The 18933-nt window shown below is 46.4% G+C and overlaps 1 protein-coding gene across 1 annotated transcript in view; it reads left to right on the top strand.

Annotated features, from left to right (window-relative positions):
- PLXNA2 (plexin A2) overlaps window positions 1-18933 on the top strand; it is a 319252-nt gene that overhangs the window by 243522 nt on the left and 56797 nt on the right. Inside the window, exons 14-17 of the mRNA XM_074977826.1 lie at window positions 4127-4244; window positions 9031-9167; window positions 15052-15219; window positions 18377-18470. Of these exons, the coding sequence (XP_074833927.1) occupies window positions 4127-4244; window positions 9031-9167; window positions 15052-15219; window positions 18377-18470 (517 nt within the window). The remainder of the gene's footprint in view (window positions 1-4126; window positions 4245-9030; window positions 9168-15051; window positions 15220-18376; window positions 18471-18933) is intronic.

Raw genomic sequence — 18933 nt, 5'->3', positions numbered from 1 at the left:
GAATCATAGACTCCTAGGGCTGGAAGAGGCCTCAGGAGGTCATCAAGTCCAGTCCCCTGCCCAAAACAGGACCAACCCTAACTAAATCATCCAAGCCAGGATTTAAAAACCTCTAGGGATGGAGATTCCACCACCTTTCTAGGTAACACATTCCAGTGCTTCAGCACCCACCTGGGGAAATAGTTTTTCCTAAAATATCCAACCTACGCCTCCCCCTGTGTAACTTCAGACCATTGCTACTTGTTCTGCTATCTGTCACTGCTGGGAACTGCCTCTGTCCATCCTCTTTAGAACCCCCGCCCCCTTTCAGGAAGCTGAAGGCTGCTATCAAATCACACCTCAGTCATCTCTTCTGCAAACTAAATAATCCCAAATTTCTCCTCATAGACAAGTCACTTTAATCACTCTGTGCCTCTGTTTCCCCAACTCTGAAATAACAATAATAAAATTATCTACTGGGGGTGCTGCGTGAAGCTAAGGTTGTGTCAACACAGGGGAGCTGAGAACCTCTATGGGCCCCTGGGCAAGGCGGTGTGAGGGCTGGCTCTGCACTTGCAGAACAGGCAGGGTCAAGGGCAGATAGTCCTCAGTACCACCCAGAGAGCATCATGCCACCCCTCCACCCTCACAGCCCTTAGCACTGCCTGGAGCTCATGGCATGGCATTCCAGCAGCGATTTAAAGGTCCCAGGGCTCCAGCTGCCACTGCTGCTGTGGCAGCAGCCAGAGCCCCAGGCCTTTTGAATCACCAGGCCCCAGGGCAACTGCCCCCTTTGCTCTCCCTTCTCCCTCCATAGGGGGGCCTGTGTCTACACCACAAACAAGGGGTGTGATGCCGCTGTTTGATGGACACTTATGCTGGTTCTCATTAAGCCAATGGGGAGGATAAGTATCACTGAAGCTGCAGTGACATGGGAGGCCGTGCTGAGAATGAATCCACCCATTTCAGGTTGTCTCACCACTACTAGAGCTGTGACTGGGGCTACGCTGCATGTTTGTACTCGCCCTAGCATGCTGAGAGCTCGCACAAGTATGTGCGCCTGCGTGCCCATCTGCGGGGCAAAGGGAGCAGTTGCCTTGGGGCCCAGTGACGCAAAAGGGCCTGAGGCTCCCAGCTGCCATTGCTGCAGAAGCAGCAGCAGTCAGAACCGCTGCTGGAGTGCCACACAGCATGCCCCAGGCAGTACTGAGGGCTGGCTGCCCCCAGCCCTACCCTTTATGGAAGCGCAAGGGCGGGCCCCCGACCCTGCCCAGGGGCCCAGCAAATCAGTCGGCCCCCCTGTGTATGTAAGCAGCAAATTCACACCCCTAGCAGTTAGTTTTGACCCCACTTGAGTGTTCGTAAAGTGCTTTCAGGGCTCTGATTGAAAGATGCTACACAAGTGCGAAGCATTAATATCATCATTATAGGTATTGGCTCAAAGCTGTGCACTAATAGCATTTTAAAACATGGTATTTTCTGTCCATTAGGTTCTAAAACAGCAGTGTTTTATTTTTGAAACTGGTGACAGGAGATGATAAAATTACCCTCCTTTGATGGTATGAAACCCTGATTTTATAATGGTGATTCTAATTACAGCTCTTAAGCTTTCAAAGTTTGTTAACATCATTAAAACATTTATCCTGGGCAGATAACAGCAAGTGTGAGCGTGAGAGCTGCCTTTTAAAGATGGATCCGGATAAAAGGACCCTCGTAAGGGTTCTGTGGGCAGACTGAATTCTGAGATGGTAATGACTCACCATATGTTCCAGCCATGCAATCTATCAGCTGGCAATTAGGTTAATGTTGGTTAAAGGGCCACTTAGCCCAGTAATCAGCACCCTACAGCTCTGTCGAATGCATCATTTTGTAGGATGATACCTGCTGGGGTTTTGGCCTGCATTTGGAATCTGAGATCAGCTTCTGCCACCATTCCTCTCTCCCAACGTGCCTGGTGGTGTATGCAATTGTGTGTGTCCTACTATTTGTTCTGGGACTACTGAATGGTATTGTTTGGTCAGCTGAGGAATGAAAAGGTCCACATTACTGTCTAGTGTTTGATCTTCTGAGTCTTCTGAAATCCTGCCCTGGTGTCCCTTTTCCCTGTGTTTGGAATAAAACCTGGGTCCCACCACCCTTTTGTTAAAGCTTCTGCAACTACTCCTTGGGTTTTGGCTGCCCATCTGATGGAGTGAGCAGAGACTGTCCCTTTACTCTCTCGAGATTGCATCAACTGCGAAGAGCAATCTCCCAGCTACAACCACACTGCCTCGGCCCTATCTAAGTAGCACGTTCTGAGCCTGACACGATTCCCCTCGCCCACACATCACCAGTGCCAAAACAACAGTTCTCTCTTCTTGCAGGTCCTGCCTTCGTGCTCCAGGGAGAAAGGTCAGTCTAGTTGAAAGTAGAAAAGAGAGCAAAGCTTGGAAAATTTAGGCCCACATAGGAAACACTTAAGGCTCTGTTTTCCAAAGGCTCCGTCTCTGTAGGAAACCCATTTTGATGTGTAGCAATAACAGCTTTCACATTGTCTCTTTGCTAGCATGTTCGTGGTTTGTTACACCTCCTAGCATCAGCTGAGCATTTTGCCTACAGATTTCTTTTCTTGGCTTTTTGTTTTTAAATCCTTTTTATTCACTAGTGAGTTCAGCATGGGTGAGAGCCACTCGAATGATAGCTCCAGAGACAGAAAGCTTCTGTTTGATTTTAGCACAAGCAGTGGTGGTAAAAGCTTTCCCCGTAATCTCTCTGCCAATGTATCCTCAACCTTGTCCAGCGAGGGAATGCAGTGTCTATGCACCATCTGACTTGGCCTTTCCTATTGGGACTGACCATCAGGGACCAGTCAGTTACTGCAGAAGGGTTTTCCATTATATATCTACTATGTTTTTGTGAAAGTTTGTCTGTGAATGAGCAAGTGAGTCTGTCTGTGCATCTGTTAGTGTCTGTTCAAGATCTCCTCTTCAATGGTAAGAGCTAGGACCACCGAATTTGGTATGCAGCTTCCTCTTTTCATAACTGAAAGCAAGGTCAGGGCTTGTTTGTGCCAGAGCAATGTCATGTGCCTGGAATGGCATTGTTTTTCCTTACACAGAAAGGGAGGGGACTGCCAGCAGGACAGTTGTGAGTATATAATGACCACAGGGAATAGCAACAGCACAGAGATGGTGAGCAGGACAGCTATGATCCCCTTTGGGGCAGCAGGGGTCGGGGTGGGGCAAAGGTCAGGTAGCAAGGTCTCCACCGTGGTCAGCCCCAAGAAGCTGCCACCTGGCCAGCACAGTCCCTACCGTGGACAGCCCCAGAGAGCTCTTTCCAACACCAAGTGGGAGAGACACCTTGCAGCATCCCTTTTGTGGTGTTGCTATGGATCCTCCCTTGCTCAGGTCATCTTGAAGGCCTTGGCTTACAGCCTATCCCTTGAATATGCCAGTGTGACAAATAATGATTTGGTTCTTGTTTCTAGTAACGTTACCCAATGCCACTGTCCTGCTGACAGGAGACCTGGGACCCAAGGAGATTTGTGGCATGCAGCCAAGGGCAGGATCAAGCTTTTGCTTTCTTTTCTGTCTCTCTGCCCAACCACTGTCCTGAGGCACCCTCCTTATCTGTTATGTTTCTATTGATTATCTTATGTTCACATTCAAAATGCTGTAATTTTTTTTATACCTTCCCTGCCCCAGAGCACATCCTCAGGCACTGATCAGGATACTTCGCACAATTCAGTTCCACAAACCTTCTTTCTTAAGCATAGGAGTATTCTCCAGTAGTCACACTAACCTTCTACAAAAAGGCCTGTATTGTTTGTCTGTCATCTCCAAACGGGTACCTCAATTTCTTATTAAGCAGGAGCCCACAATGTGGCTCTTCCCTTAATGAACTCATCCATTACTCTGAGGACTTCACAGTCACTTTGCTTCAGGCTAATAAATTTGCCATTAGTGCTCTGCATTGCTCTGGAGTTTACAGCTTGTAATAATTATGTCTAATTTTGATTTTTTTTAAATTACTATATGGGGGAAACAGACTCAGTAATTAGCTCCTTTGAAAGAGGAGTGCAGCAGGTGTCAAAATAAAGGGAGAAAAGGAACCATCAAGCTGAGTAAGTCACTGTGGCATCTGATTGTGGGCTTTTTATTTTCAGAATTGTGTGTGAGATGGGGCAGGCACTCCCAGGGATCAGCTCCGGTCCAGTGCACCTCTGCATTGGAGAGTGCAAACCTGAGTTCATGGCCCAGTCCTTGCAACAGTACACGTTTGTGGTGAGTACCTAGGCAAAGCCACAGGGAGGGATGGGAAAGCGAATCCATCTGCTCCGATTTTACCCTGGAGAGGATGAGCACTGGGGGAGCGTGTGTTCTGTGGGCTGGTGAATCGCATGGGCAGTGGAAAGCCATGAGGTCCCAAGTTCATATTATGACTCTTCCTTGCCATGTTGTACAAGCCATCCAGCAGTCTGATTTTTCAGAAGTGCAGATGCCCCTTCTCCCCCACTTGGCTTCCACTGTAACAGAGAGGGAGCCGTGCTAGTCTATACGCTATCAAAACAAAAAGCAGTCAAGTAGCACTTTAAAGACTAGCAAAATAATTTATTAGATGAGCTTTCATCTGACACACCTCTGTACCTTAACTATTGAGTCTGTTCTGGTATGGCTATGGTCTGAAGAAGTATCAGAGGGGTAGCCGTGTTAGTCTGGATCTGTAGAGCAACGAAGGGTCCTGTGGCACCTTATAGACTAACAGAAAAGTTTAGAGCATGAGCTTTCGTGAGTTAACTCACTTCTTCAGATGCTGGAGAAGATGCTGGAGATGCTTCAGATGGTCTGAAGAAGTGGGTCTGTCTCACACAAGCTCACCTAATAAATTATTTTGCTAGTCTTTGAAGTGCTACTTGACTGCTTTTTGTTTTGCCTTCCAGTGGTGTTCAATCTAAATATGGATTTAGGTGACTGTGCTTGTGTCCTCAGACCTCTGTTTTATTTTCCTTGTGTGTTAAATGGTGATGCTATTCATCTGCTCCACAGAATTAAGCTCAGTTAGGTCCTGTTTGTAAAGTACCTTAGGATACTCTGTATGAAAGCACCCTGCTAATGTGTTTTCATCCTGCCATGGGACTGCTGTTGTGCTGCTCACAATAGTCCTTTTTCTTGGGAAGGAAAGAATAGTGAAGACCTGTTACTTTTGGATTTATTCACTGGGCTAAATCTATTGTGCTGTTTCTTCCTGCGCTCCATTGTACGCATTCAGAATCCATCAAGGGTTTCATCTTTGTCAAACTAAGAGTTGGAGCCACTTTTTATCATTCACATGCAAATACTAAGCATATCTGACTTACTCTCTGTCTCTACCTATTTAAATTTCTCCTGCGATCTACCTTGGGGAGGGAGTAATTTTGCATCCCGATATTGAATGACTTCTGCTAAGGATGCTAATTCAGTGTCGATTCCATCCATACACTTAATCAAGAGCTACTCCTTAGGGTAGTGGATTTCCGTTAGTTGAGTGATCATTGCATCTTTCCTTTATTTAATTAGCAGCCTTTTGATTCATAAACTTGCGAGACACAGCTGGGGTTTTTCGTATCTCCAATTTTGCCTTCACAGGGCACTTTATCCAACCACATTGATTTTATGCTGAATGGAATCTGTGCGTGCAGCAAAATGCTGGCACTTTCTAATTGTCCATAATTTGTAATCTAATTGATAGATAAATGAGGTCAGCCCTTGCCATCCCTCGGTGTTATGAGTGCCACATTGCCCTGGGACTTCATTTTTTCAACAACATTCACTGGTACAAAATATTAACATGACACTAACCTACTGAAAAACAACAAAACCAGAGACAGCAATGAGGAGGAGGGCCATCTGTGGTAGTCCCTGTTACCAGAGGGTCTCAAAACACCTTCCAAATGTTAATTAAAAGTCATTGTTCCATGTTTACAAACTTTAAGGACACCAAGGAGGTTCCTTTGGGTTGTGGTGATGAAATCAGTTTCCTCATTGAAAGAAGCTAATTTTAACCCTTTTATTTTAGGGACAGAGAAACTTGAATTCAAGGTGCCAATTGAGCAGTGCCTTTAAGCATGTGTTAAAATCAAAGCTTATGCGTAAGCCCTTTACTGATCACTATGGGGTGTGGTTAAATTTTGTAAGGTTGCTAATGAAGGGGCCAAGCTGACATCACCACTCAGCTAAGTCTTCTGTTTATGCACGGGGCACTTGTAACATAAGGTGCACCGACACAATCTTTCCCAACCGTGTGGCTCAACCAAGAAGCACAACTATAACACTGAGAAAAGTTCAGTCTCCATTGCTCACTGAGTCCTTAGCCTCTCTTCCATGACTACCGATTACAGCAGGTCTCACTTATTGCCTGGTGTGGCAGTAGCTGTTTGACATGGACACCAGCCCAGTGGAGATAGAGCTGATGTCTGTCTTGCAGAGCAGAATCAATGAAAAGCCATCAGAGAGTAACAATGTTACACATAAGGGACCTGAACTGGACAATTTGACAGCCTCCAAGTGAAAAGCTGTGTCTCTGTTAAGTGCCTTTAGCCAAGCCAAGCTCCCAGTTCTTTGGGTTATCCTGAGTATTCCAGTTTCTAGTGCAACAGGCAATGGGCATCTTTCTTTGACCGCAAGTTCTTAAAGGAAAATTCCCTAGCCATGCTGAAGCAACTCTCTCATGGCTGGTGTTAAATAATAAGCAGGGCCCGGCTGAAAGAAATTGCAAAGGTTTATTTTGGAGTAATCCCTTGCAGCAACCTGTTAAAATATATGCCAAGCATTATTGCTCCTTGCATTGTTGTCCCTTGTTTTCCGTGCTTCCTTTATCATTTTTTTCCCCTCAGCCGTTGAAATCTTCACAATATAATCTCAATTTATTATTTAGGCTTTTTCCCCAACCCCATATCACGGCCACAAACTCCACTGAATACAGCAGTAAAATTGACTGGTATATTTAAAGCAGAGTTCTTTTCTGACAGTGAGAGGGTTCATGCCCTAGTGAGCATATTGGATGACTGATGCCCCACAGGAGCTATGCTGTCACCATGGTGATGCCTACTTTATGTGGGCAGTGGATCCTATCTAGATCTCCCATAATTTGCATAGAATCATACAGCCTAGAAAGGGGAAGTCCTATTTGGTTTCCTGTTTGAGACCTGGAATTTTGGCCAGGAAGAGGTTATAGAATTTTTTTGATGTCCCTAGCACCTTCCCTTTCCCCTTTCATTTGCTTAATAGAATCACATTTTGGGGGTAGATCCACTGTGGTCAGGGTAGCACTTCTTGGAAACTTTTTGAATGTTCAAAGACACCTTTTACCCTATTTTGTAAGGCTTGAGTAAGGCAACACTCACTACAAGTGAAAGGTGACAAGTATAAAATTAATGGAGGTATTTCTTGGTAACATAATGCACAGTTATCCCTGGGAACTCACTACCACAATATACTGATGCCAAGTGCTTAGTAGGATTCATAAAGGGTTAATATATGCAAAAGAGTGACCACAATGAGAGAACATTACTATAATTACAATATAAAGCACAAATTGAATAAGTAAGTTCTCGTAAATTTGTGGCTGTATAGCTGAAATACACACACTGAGAATTTTAAGATAAAGACAAACTGAGGCAAGTAAAATAAAGGTGGCTTAGTGGTTCAAAAGCTGAACAGAAGGAATTCAACGCAAAGTGCTTTCTTTATCTAGAAGTAATAATTCCCAAATTACAAGAATTAAAACTCTTTTATCATCCAGTGACAAACGAATTCTGCTGTTACTGTACTACTCTAGGAAGTTGATCTTGCATGGATCAGCATGGAACTGTGGATCTGTACAGGCCCGTATCAGTTTGTCAGTCAAGTATTAACTCAGTTAAATTTTGTGGCTGTTGATGTGACTCTAAAGTTGGAAATCTATATAACTGCTTAATTTCTGGCATGTCCTGAATTGCTTCTCCTTGCCATTTCCAAGGTTCAGACTAACATTCCACTGACAAATATCATGTTGTTCTTAATATTCAAATCCATATTGTATTGGTGGGGTCATTAGATAAGAGAAAAATGGGGTAAGAGAGAGAGAAGCCAGCCATGATCTGGTTGAGAAGAAATCTTCTCCTCTAGGAGGTGATTCCCTCTTTGTCCATTCTGAGGTTCTTTATGCTTCCCTATAAACCATCTGCTAACAATCATTGTCAGAATTGTCAGGATACTGACCTAGGTGGACTGCTGCTCTGATCCAGTATGGCAATTCCTTTGATACCTCTGAGGGTATGCTGAGGTTTGAAAGCAATGGAGGAAACAGGACAGATTCAGTGTGCTGACTCCGTACTATGAAGCAGGAAGTACTCAAAATGCATTATCTGACCCTCCACCCAATAGTGTTTTATATGTTTATATGTATTACGGGCGCTCCAACGACCTCGGTCAAGGGACTGATGATGACGTATTATGGGAACAGCTGATGGTGCTGCAAATAGTTAAGTATCAGAGGGGTAACGATGGTAGCCTCTATCTACAGAAACAACATACAGACTAACAGATTTTTTGGAGCATAAACTTTCGTGGGCAAAGACCCACTTCATCGGCTCATCAGATAGTTAAAGTTGCCCAACACTTCCCATTCTGAGACCCTGTTTTCGGTTGATTATAACTTTGCCAAAACTCTAACCTTTTGGCATAAGGACTTCAAATTTGTCAGGAAGGGTGCCCTGTTAGGGGGCTGCCTTTTGCTGTGTCTCTGTGGAGATAAAAACACCCATGTTTAGTTGAGGTATAAGCTTTCGAAAAAATGTTAATTTGGACATGCTCTGTTAAGACTTGTTAGCATTTGTTAGCTGAATCGGGTGGTGATGGTGAGGTAAGGTTCCCTCCATATGCTATGTCAAGGTGCTTGGGGTTGCTGTGGCACCAGGTCTAGGAACTGAGAACAAAGAGGCTCTGCTGTGTCTGTGTTCCCTCAGGCGTAAGCGTTCCTGACCCGATCTCAGGAAACTCAAGTTCTCACCAGACAAAACCAGTGATTCTCTTCTTTCCTTTCCTTCTCAAGAATCCAGCGGTCATCTCCCTGAGTCCCAGCCGCGGCCCAGAGTCAGGAGGGACCATGGTAACCATCGGTGGCCACTACCTGGGTGCCGGTAGCAGCGTGTCTGTGTTCTTGGGAAACCAGACCTGCGAATTCTATGGGTAAGAAGGGGCAAGTTTGTCTGTGTCCTGGTAACTTCTAAACTACTCTTTCTGCAAACTCCCATCTTCTCCTTAATCCCATTATGTCATCAGGGAGATTGACTCACTCTGCCATTGCAGAGAGTTGGTTCTATGTACATTGTTTTTATCCCCTTATACAATTTGCATATTAAAATGATGTCACCTACAAAAGTCCCCCCAGAAATCCCAGTAATTGTGAAATCTCTTTGAATAGTCCTCAAGCCAGTCCCTCTGAGCAGCTGTAGCCCTGCACAAACATACTATGCATTCCCTACTCCAACAGCAGGCTTGTGCAAACATGATTGCCAAGTGTACAAAGAATATATATGCACTGGAAAGGGAGATGCTCTCCATATCTCTTGTACAGAACGGGTAGAATTTTCACAAGTACTCGATAAATTCATGGAGGTTATTAGCTATCAACCAGCATGAGTAGGAATGACGTCCCTGGCCTCTCTTTGTCAGAAGCTGGAAATGGATGGCTGTTCTGTTCACTCCCTCTGGGGTAGCTGGCATTAGCCACTGTCAGAAGACAGGACAACGGGTGTTTGGTCTGACCCGGTATGATCATTCCTTTAGTCAGTCCAGTGCTGAGTGCTTGTGAATGTTCCATTCAGGGTGTGTAAGATTTAGGGTGAGAATCTAAGGGAATGGAAGAACAACGACCTACTCTTTCAGGAACACGTTCTTTCTGAGGTCATGAAATCAAGTCAGCTGCCCACAAACACCCCCAATGAAGGAGCTCATCCACTGAGAGGCTCCTCCAGGACTGGCTGAGTGTGTCCCTTGTGTGCCCAGTGAGGGAGTACAGGGGAGTCTTATACCATAATCCTACAGGCACCAAGCAGCTCATGTCTGGAGTTTGTGTTTAGCCCTTGTTCCAGCAGGGGCAGTGGATGAGAGATTCATACATCATATTATAAAATGCTGAGAAACATGAAAGCAAGGGACAGTGTCTGACTCTGCCCCCTGGCACCTTGGGCTGAGGCTTCTAGCTACTGTAGTGGTTATAGCCAGTATCCGGGAACCTTTCCTCTCTGCTTAATACATGCTGGAAAATTAATAACTTCAAACATGGAATTTCCCTTTGTTCTTCCACTGGGGCTTGTAGGCCTCTCTGATAGCCTGAAACCTGAATCCCTCTGGATAACAGGTGAGGAGATGCAGGTGGGGTTTAAACCCTGAAGGAAACCGATGAGGCATATGATGACAGATGAGCTGCATTTCCTATTCTGGAAAATGGAGAGGATCACAGCTAAGGATGTGCACATATTGCAACAGTGATCCATCTCCACCTCTTTACTCTGAGGATCTTAGAGCATTTGATGCGTATTTATTAGTTAACCATCGCAATTCCCAGTGGAAGGGAAGAAAGAATAATTTTTGTTTTAGAGAGAGAAACATAGAGAACGTAGGCAGTTTATCCTAGCTACCAGAGGAAGTTATTGATACCCAGGTGTCCTATCACCATGGTCCACTCTGATGCTTAGATCTATTCCCAGTTGCAAATGCTATTGGAGTTCAGCTGGAATTGGTAGGCAGGGGTTGAGAGAAGGCCCCAGGCTATCCTCTGGAGGCTAATGAGAACGCTGTATATCCCTGATGACTGATCCCTTCTGTCTTGGAAAAGATAAGACAGTGTTTGTGTTCCCACTTGATGGTTGAACTGGGAAGTGATGGTTTAGGAACATCATGTTAATAAAGGTCATTAAATGACCCTTTCTCAGCTGTTCCCGGAAAGGCCCCATTTATGTCTCTGGAACAGACCAGAAGGAAAATGGAGACTGCTCCGAGTGGGTGGCTATTTCTGCTGCCCATTTTAATTCATTCTTATCTGCTATCGAGTCTCTCTCCTGGTTCTGGCAGAACCCTTGTGAGGTCAGGGATGGGTGTTGTCCTTCATGTGGGGCCATGACGGGTGGCAGCATTTACACAATCCTGCGCTGAGTGTGGCGCTGTGGACTGCCAGTCTGTTTGCTAAGAGTCAGTTTAGCTTAGCAACAATGCAGGCAGGGACCATCTGTCGTCCTGCTCTGAAGAGCGCAGGTTTTCCATGCTGGCATTAGCCACACATCTCTTTGTGGGCATTGCCTTACAGAGAGAATGTGAGGATCCAGCTAAAGCAGGGCTTCACCTTCGGAACCTCACTGCACCAATGAAAAGTCAGGGTCCGCCTACTAATACAGTAGGGTCTCAACATTCGCAAACTTAATGTTTGGGAATTCAATTATTTGCAAGCGGCTGCGAGCGGCCACTTCCCCCAGGGCTCCAGGCAGGAGCGCCAGCAGACGCTGCTTCCCGGTGCTCTGGGGCGGGGAGCGTCAGGGTCTGCTGCTTCCCAGGGCCCCAGACAGGAGCGCCAGCAGCCAGGCTCTAGGTGGGAGCCATATTCATGAAATTCAGCATTCGTGAGGGTTCTCAATATGGAACGCTCATGAATGTTGAGACCCTACTGTATTATTCATATTGTTTGCCCACAGGCTTTGGTGGGGGTCAGGGCTCCATTGCACACTCCCTGCCCCATAGGCTTTTGCTGTCAACTCTAATCCAGTATCAGGCCTCAACTGGACCATTGTGTCCAGTTCTGGGCACCACATTTCAGGAAGGATTTGGAGAAATTGGAGCAGGTCCAGAGAAGAGCAACTAAAATGACTAAAGGTCTTGAAAATGAGGCCTGTGAAGGAAGATTGAAAGAATTGATTTGTTTAATTTAGAAAAGAGACGACTGAGAGAGAACATGACAGCAGCTTTCAAGTACCTAAAACGTGTTACTGGGGCGGGGGAGGAACGTTGTTCTCCTTGACCTCTGGTGATAGAACAAGAAGCAATGGACTTAAATTGCAGCAAGAGAAATTTAGGATTGGACATTAGAAAAAACTTCCTAACTGTCAGGGTGGTTAAGCTCTGGAATAAATTGCCTAGGGAGTTTGTGGCATCTCTGCCATTGGAGCTATTTAAGAGCAGCTTAGTTGAACATGTGTCAGGGATGGTGGTGCTTGGCCATGTCATGAGTTGGACTTTATGACCTCTCAATGTCCCTTCCAGTTCTAATATTCTTGGAGTCAACATACTGCCACTGCAGAATGAGTGTGGGGCAGTGTAGTCCAAAAACCCACCTCTTTCCATACTGGACACCACATATCAGGTAGACTGTGGCCAAGTGTTTAGTATGGAGCATTGTGTCAGGTTTGTGAGCATCTCTTTCCAGCTCTCCTGGTTCATCTTGGCCTTGGGAGAGTCTCCTGCTCTGTGCCTCAGTTTCCCCATCTCTGTAATGGATAACACTATTGCTTATCTACAGCAACACCCTTCATGGGCTATAAAACACTTTGAGATTATCTTGTGCCAGTGAGCTTCTCCCTGAGGGGCAAGGACTACAATTTATTTATCATCAGTTGGGCAAGGTCAGGGGGGAGCAGTTCTGCACTCCTGGAACCTCCAGCAGAAGGGGCAGGGCTGGGGACAGCCAGTCCTCAGCATCACCCAGAGCACTGTGCCCCCCCCCACCCCCCATCCAGCCCTTAGAGTCATCTGGACACACTGTGTGGTGCTGCAGCAGCAATGTAAAGGGCCCAGGGCTCCAGCCGCGGTCGATCCTGCGGTAGTAGCAGTGGCCAGGAGCCCCAGGCTCTTTTGAATCACCAAGCCCCAGGGCAATTGCTCCTTTTGTCCCCCTGCCCTCCCCTGCCTCCACTTGGCAGGCCTGGTTCCTCTGCTGCCTAAGTGTGGGGCCACATTGCATCCTCAGATGCATGCTCTACATTTGAAATTAGAGGAACTGGCATGTGTGCATTCAAGGGCAGAACTAATCCCTTAAATATACGATCATTGTCAGGCCACTTGCAGATACTGACCTGCAAAATCCTACCATGGCTTTAAATTGTCTGCATGTTCTAATTACGCCAGACAAGCCGCAGCTTAAACACGGTGAGCAGCGGTATATAAATTGCACTGCCTTGCCATGCCGTGGCACACAGTGGTCTGTATTGTCCTTGGCCTGCTTTGTGTCAATGAACTCGAATTGCAGCAGAGGTGAGGGAAGCCTGATTACACTAAGCAGTTTCTAATGACATCGCCTCTAATTACAGCTTCCGCCATTCTCCCGTCTCCTGCAAGAGTGGGTAGATTCACCATGACGACATAATAATAGCGCAGAAAGCTAATTAACTGATCACAGGGCGCGCAGAGTGACTCTGCCAGCAGTGATGCGTCACTTCAAATCTCGCAGAAGGGCTAACCAGGGCCTTGTGCATTCTGATCTATGGCACACTAGAGCCTCCGCAGCAACGCGAGGCCACTGGGACAAAGGGGAGGGGGAGATAAAAGAACAGAGAGTTCTTTCTGTGCAGTGCTGGCTGACATGAAGATTTGGGTTGCCTGGCCCAGACCTGGAGAGGAGGAAAGGGGTGAAAAGACGGTTCCCTTTTAGGAAATTGGCTTGGCGCAACAATGGTTGGCACAAAATTATTGTTCTTGCCCCCATAAACCCCCAACCTGTGCGCAGATCCTGCAAGTCTCGTCCCGTCCTGCCCCCCCGCCCACCAAAAAAGAAAAATCTAGGTTAAAATAGATCTAGTTGGAAGGGTGAGTGAGGGCCGGGAGAGGGAAGAGACGGGAGGAAAAGGTTAAAAGGAACACAGAAGAGATGGTGGGAGGCGAGAGGAGACAGCAGTTTAGCCGAGTTGGTAGATTCCAGTCCAAATTTAATCCTTGTGTTTTTCAGTCATTTTCGAGCAGCTCTGTTGTGATGAGCACGAAGTGTCTCTTTCCCCTTGTTGCTGCACCCAGCAGTTGGGTCACAGACTAAATGGGTCATGGAGGCGGGTTGTCCTCTTCTCTCTCCAGGTCTGAGTTGAGGCACAAAGTCAAAATACCTGGTCCTAACAGTGTTGCAAGTAACTAAATATAGGATTCAGTCTCTAGGGTTGTCAGTCTGGGACCTGTCCTGTCAACAATAATTTCACAATACACTGAAGAACTACAGAAGTGTAATTAGCCCCATCTGAGACAGAGCTGTCAAGTGACTTGCCCAGGGTCCTGAAGTCAATCAGTAGCAGAGCAGACCCTGATGCATCCTGACTCTCATTCCCCTCCTCTAACCACTAACTGTTCCCTTTCTGCTCTTCTGGGTCTGTTGCTAAGCCGCCCACATAGCAGTTCTTTGAGGCTTTTAGAGAAGCTGATGGTCTGGTCTGTCGAAACACCAGACAGCAAGTCCTGAGGTTCATTCCCAGTTCCACAAGTAGAGTGTGTTTGAGGAAAATAAAGCTGTGAAGATGGCAGTGATACTTTTCTAGTTCTGCCCAGCCCTCCTCTAGTTGAGACTGGCTGATTTTCAAGATCCGTGTGGGGAAGGGAGGTAATAAGGTTTTGGCCTTTGAATAACCATACAGATCTCACTTGGAAAATAGCCATTTGCTTTCATGTGCCCAGCAGAAGGCAACAGGTTCACTGAGGGAGGCAGGAGGCTGCAGTGTGGCACAGAGAGTGATTTCGGAAAGCCTGACCTTCTCTTTGGATAGTCAGGAGGGGTCTCCACTTGCATGGAGCCCTCATTGCTCCTCTGTGATAATGAATTTGTGGCATCAGGAGCAACTGCCTCCCTCCGTTCTCCCTGCAAGTTCCCACTTGAAAAACATGTTATTCACTTCCTGTCCTAAAGCCATGGGCAGCATTGCTATTAGACTATTAACAGCAGCCACATCCTACCCTGGAAGTGGCTGCATTTGTGGTAGGAGTTGTGATTGCAATGGAAGCAGTACCTTCACTCAGAGGAACGGCACGATGGAAATGTGCGTGGGGTCCCTTTCCCTCAGCACAGATACTCTCTGCCTAAAGGTGCTCCTGTTTTTCTTTTCCACAGGAGGTCCATGGATGAGATTGTGTGTGTCTCTGCTCCATCAGCACATGGCCTGGGCCCCATTCATGTCTCTGTGAGTGTGGACCGGGCGCAATTAGACAGCACCCTGCAATTTGAATACATTGATGACCCGAGGGTGCAGCGCATTGAACCTGAATGGAGCATAGCGAGGTAATGAGAGTCTCTTACAGCTTCTGTCATATCTCCTGCCTCATTGGGAGCGAGAGCAGGGCCAAGAAGCTAACTTCCCTGATATAATGGAACTAGAAACATGCAAGCTGGTTGGATTCTATGGGAACAGGGCTAGGCCTTCATCCCGTATTCACAGAGTTTTCTTTGGGTAGTCCATTCTTTTTCATTCCATCCTCCCCGTGTTCTACCCAGAGGAAGGAATGTTGAAATACGATGCAGGAGGCCTTTCCTATCAGGTTCCTGACTCACTATCAAGGCCCTCACCCTTAAGTAGCTCCCAGCTCAGTTCTGCAGATTCCAGCCAATGGGATAAGTTTGCAAGCATGGAGGTGAGCCCCAGGTGAAACTTATCACATTATCTGGGTAAGCTGGGATCTAGGGTTCTGGTTTGGCTCTCTCTGTAGTGCTTATGTGAATTCAGATGTACTCGTGTAGCAAACAAAGGGAGGAAACATCTTTTGCAAACCTGCTCTGATTGCATGTTAGGTGACTGTTGGCATTGTTTGGCTCTTTATCTGACCCACTTCACCCTCCATCCCTGTTAAGACTCATATTGGAAACTCTCATGCAATGGGATCCACACTAACTTTAAACATTCTTATACCCCTTCCTGGTCCCCCACCTATTAGAAAACATAGTTTAGGGCTCAGATTCCTAGAACCTGCTCCCAGGGAGAATCCTTATTGATTTCTCTTCACTTATTTGTCTGCCTTTCTCAATGGCCAGCTGGAATCACATCTCCCAGAGGTTATTTCATCTGTGTAAATATTGAAGATGTTGCTGTTTAGGGCTTGATCCTGCAAGGAACTGAGCACCTTCCCCCTGCCTGAAAGTCACTGGTGTTAAAGATGCTCACAAGCTCCAGAGTGAAGTTTAGAAGCTGGATCCTTGTACGGTAGCTGCAGAGGCTCAGAATCCTCTTTTCAACACACCTCAGGGTGTCTATACACAGCATTGACAGTCCTGTACTCAAGTTAGCAGATGCTGGGTTTGTTAACCTTTGGCTTGAATATCTGCAGTCATTTGTAGCCCCAACAGGGACCTTTGAAACCCTGTCTCCAAATCTGGGGCTCCTGCATCTTTTTGAGTCCAGCTACCCATATCCAGACTTCCTAGTATCCTCCCAAAAGGCAGATGTTCCAGCCCTTTGTTTGTGGCTGAGTGCAAGAAAACCTGATTATCAGCCAAACTTGACTATCTAGAGGACAAAGAAAGTCACCTGTGGGACTGTGGGATATTTTTGGTGGACTCCCACTGCACTAGTCCAATGGGCCTGTCTGTGCACTGTGCAAAACCTGGATACCAGCTTAACTCAGGCTCAAACCCTCCATCCCTTTGCCATCCAGCAGGCCTTGAATTAGTGCAGTTTGTATGTAAATGGAAGGGGGTTAGGCATGAGCCTGGGTTTGAACTCTGGGCTTACGTTGACCTGTCAATTTGCCTTCAGTCTCATCTTTCAGGATATGCCAAGAAAGGACAAAAGAAAGCCCGTGTGGAAGAGCATGTCTCCCACAGAGGGTCCTGAATTCATCATTTCTATCAGGTTACTGGTTCAACCTCGAGAACTCCACCCTCCTGTAGCTGCCAGCTCAGTGCTGCAGGCTCACACTGTTTGGAAGTGAATCCCAAGCCAAACTTGTCCCATTATCTGATCAAGCTAGGATCCATCATCCACATTTCCTGAGATGGAAAATCAGATCCAGCGTTATTAACCCAGTTTTAATTACCAAGGCAATTACAGCCATCTCAGTGTGCACGGTTTCTGTGAGAGCAAATAAAGCCCCAAGATCACTCCCATCTGCTGACAAAATGCACAATTGCTCATTAAAGTCTCCTCCTTGTAGCTCTGGAGAGCTTGGAATGAAACAAAAACCAGCGGCAACAAAAAAACTGCTGTTAATCAAAGTGCACTTTTTAGCCAAGATTCACTGCCTGGGACGGGGTGGCAGGGATGGCAGTATTGTTCTGATATGTGGAGAGTTAAAAAGCTAGGTCACATTCATTCACAGTGTAACCCTATGAATCTGCACAAGGGAGGAAACAGGGCTGTTAATTTCACATTTAGTCATTTGAAAAGAGAAATTGAATGGGAGAAATAAGTGTCTCCTTTGAAAAAAGACCCAGGCAGGCTAAAAGGGATGTTCACCCAAGTGCCTGAAATCAAAAGTGAGGGGGGTTTCACAGGCTCATTTAAATCACTGGTAGAGCTGCAATAAGTGACACAGCTGGTATTTTCTCTGGAAAGGTGTGGTGCTGGGCTGCTGGAGGTGCTCTCCAGCACACAAAACAGAAGGGAAAACAAAGACTGGAGGATCCCATGGTGTTTTTTGCAAAAGTTCGGTAGTATTGGCACCAGAATCAGGGCCGTATTCTAACTTGACACACATCAGAGGGGTAGCCAAGTTAGTCTGTATCTGCAGAAACAACAAGAAGTCCTGTGGCACTTTATAGACTAACAAATTTTTGGAGAACCAGCTTTCGTGGGCAAAGACCCACATCATCAGCCCATGAAAGCTGATGCTCCAAAAAAATCTGTTAGTCTAAAAGGTGCCACAGGACTTCTCATTGTTTTAACTTGATGAATTATATTCAGCTTCCGTAACTTCCTGTGTAGACAACCAGACAGGTTATTATGCCTCACCCTCCAGCCAAACTTCCCGGGGTGTCTGTGCTGTGCCCAGCCCCAGAACTGGCTACAGTCTGGAAGTGCGAGATATTATGTTCTTTCCTAGCCCATACCATTCCTTGTGCAGCACTCTGCTACTGAGAAGACTCACTCTGTAAGTCCTTAAACACTGTGACTAATCTATTGTCCTTATTTACTTGGTCCTGATTGTTTATTTTGTTCATCCTGCTGCTTTTGTTTGTGCCAAACCTTGAAGTGTTATGTAGGAGGTGACTATCCACCCTGGGGGACAGGCGAGACCAGAAAATCCAATTAACAGGACAGACATCCCTCCCCAGAGACTCTGAGACAGTATATTAATCCTCCGTGTCACCTAGTTCTTGCAGAGTCTACAGAAAACATCTTTTTGAGATCAACAAGCATCCATGTTGTTGGAGCACAGTTGCTATACATGGCTGCAGCTCTCCCTGCCAGACCTCATTAATCCTGGTGTTTTCTGCTACTCTCTAGCGGGCACACCCCTCTGACAGTCACTGGGTCGAACCTGGATGTGATCCAGGAGCCGAGGATCCGTGTGAAGTACAACGGCAAGGAGTCGGTCAATGTAAGTAGATAGCATGAGAATGCAGCGGGCTTCTCCTTTAGCCCTTTTGCAGGAGGTAACAGTGTTCCCTGTAAGATGAGCTGATGAGCACAGTGCCCACTGCTGGCAGCATGTGTTTCTGCTTGTGGTGTGTAGCCACACCTGGCTTGGTGCACATAACAAAATTTATTCTGCCCATGGATGGAAAAAATCAGAGGGAAGCCTGGTAGGTAGCCCTACTTGGAGCCCTTATTAACTGCTGAAAACAATACAACATTAGCAGGCTGGGCAACACAACAGGTGCATTCTGTCTAGACCAATGCAGCCTGCTCAGCTACAGCACATGTGTTCTGTTCTGATACGTTCAGTGTTCCACGTGCTGCATCCCCTTTGGAAGCACCTGGGAAATACAGCCCAGCAGGTGGGTTTCACCTAGTGATGCCTAGAAGGGTCAGTTTAGCAAGAGAGAGTCTAGTTTGGTTGC

This window comes from Carettochelys insculpta, chromosome 26 (assembly GCF_033958435.1).
Source record: "Carettochelys insculpta isolate YL-2023 chromosome 26, ASM3395843v1, whole genome shotgun sequence".
NCBI lineage: Eukaryota > Metazoa > Chordata > Testudines > Carettochelyidae > Carettochelys > Carettochelys insculpta.
The sequence above is the reverse complement of the archived record's forward strand: the minus strand, read 5'-3'. Positions and strand labels throughout refer to the sequence as shown.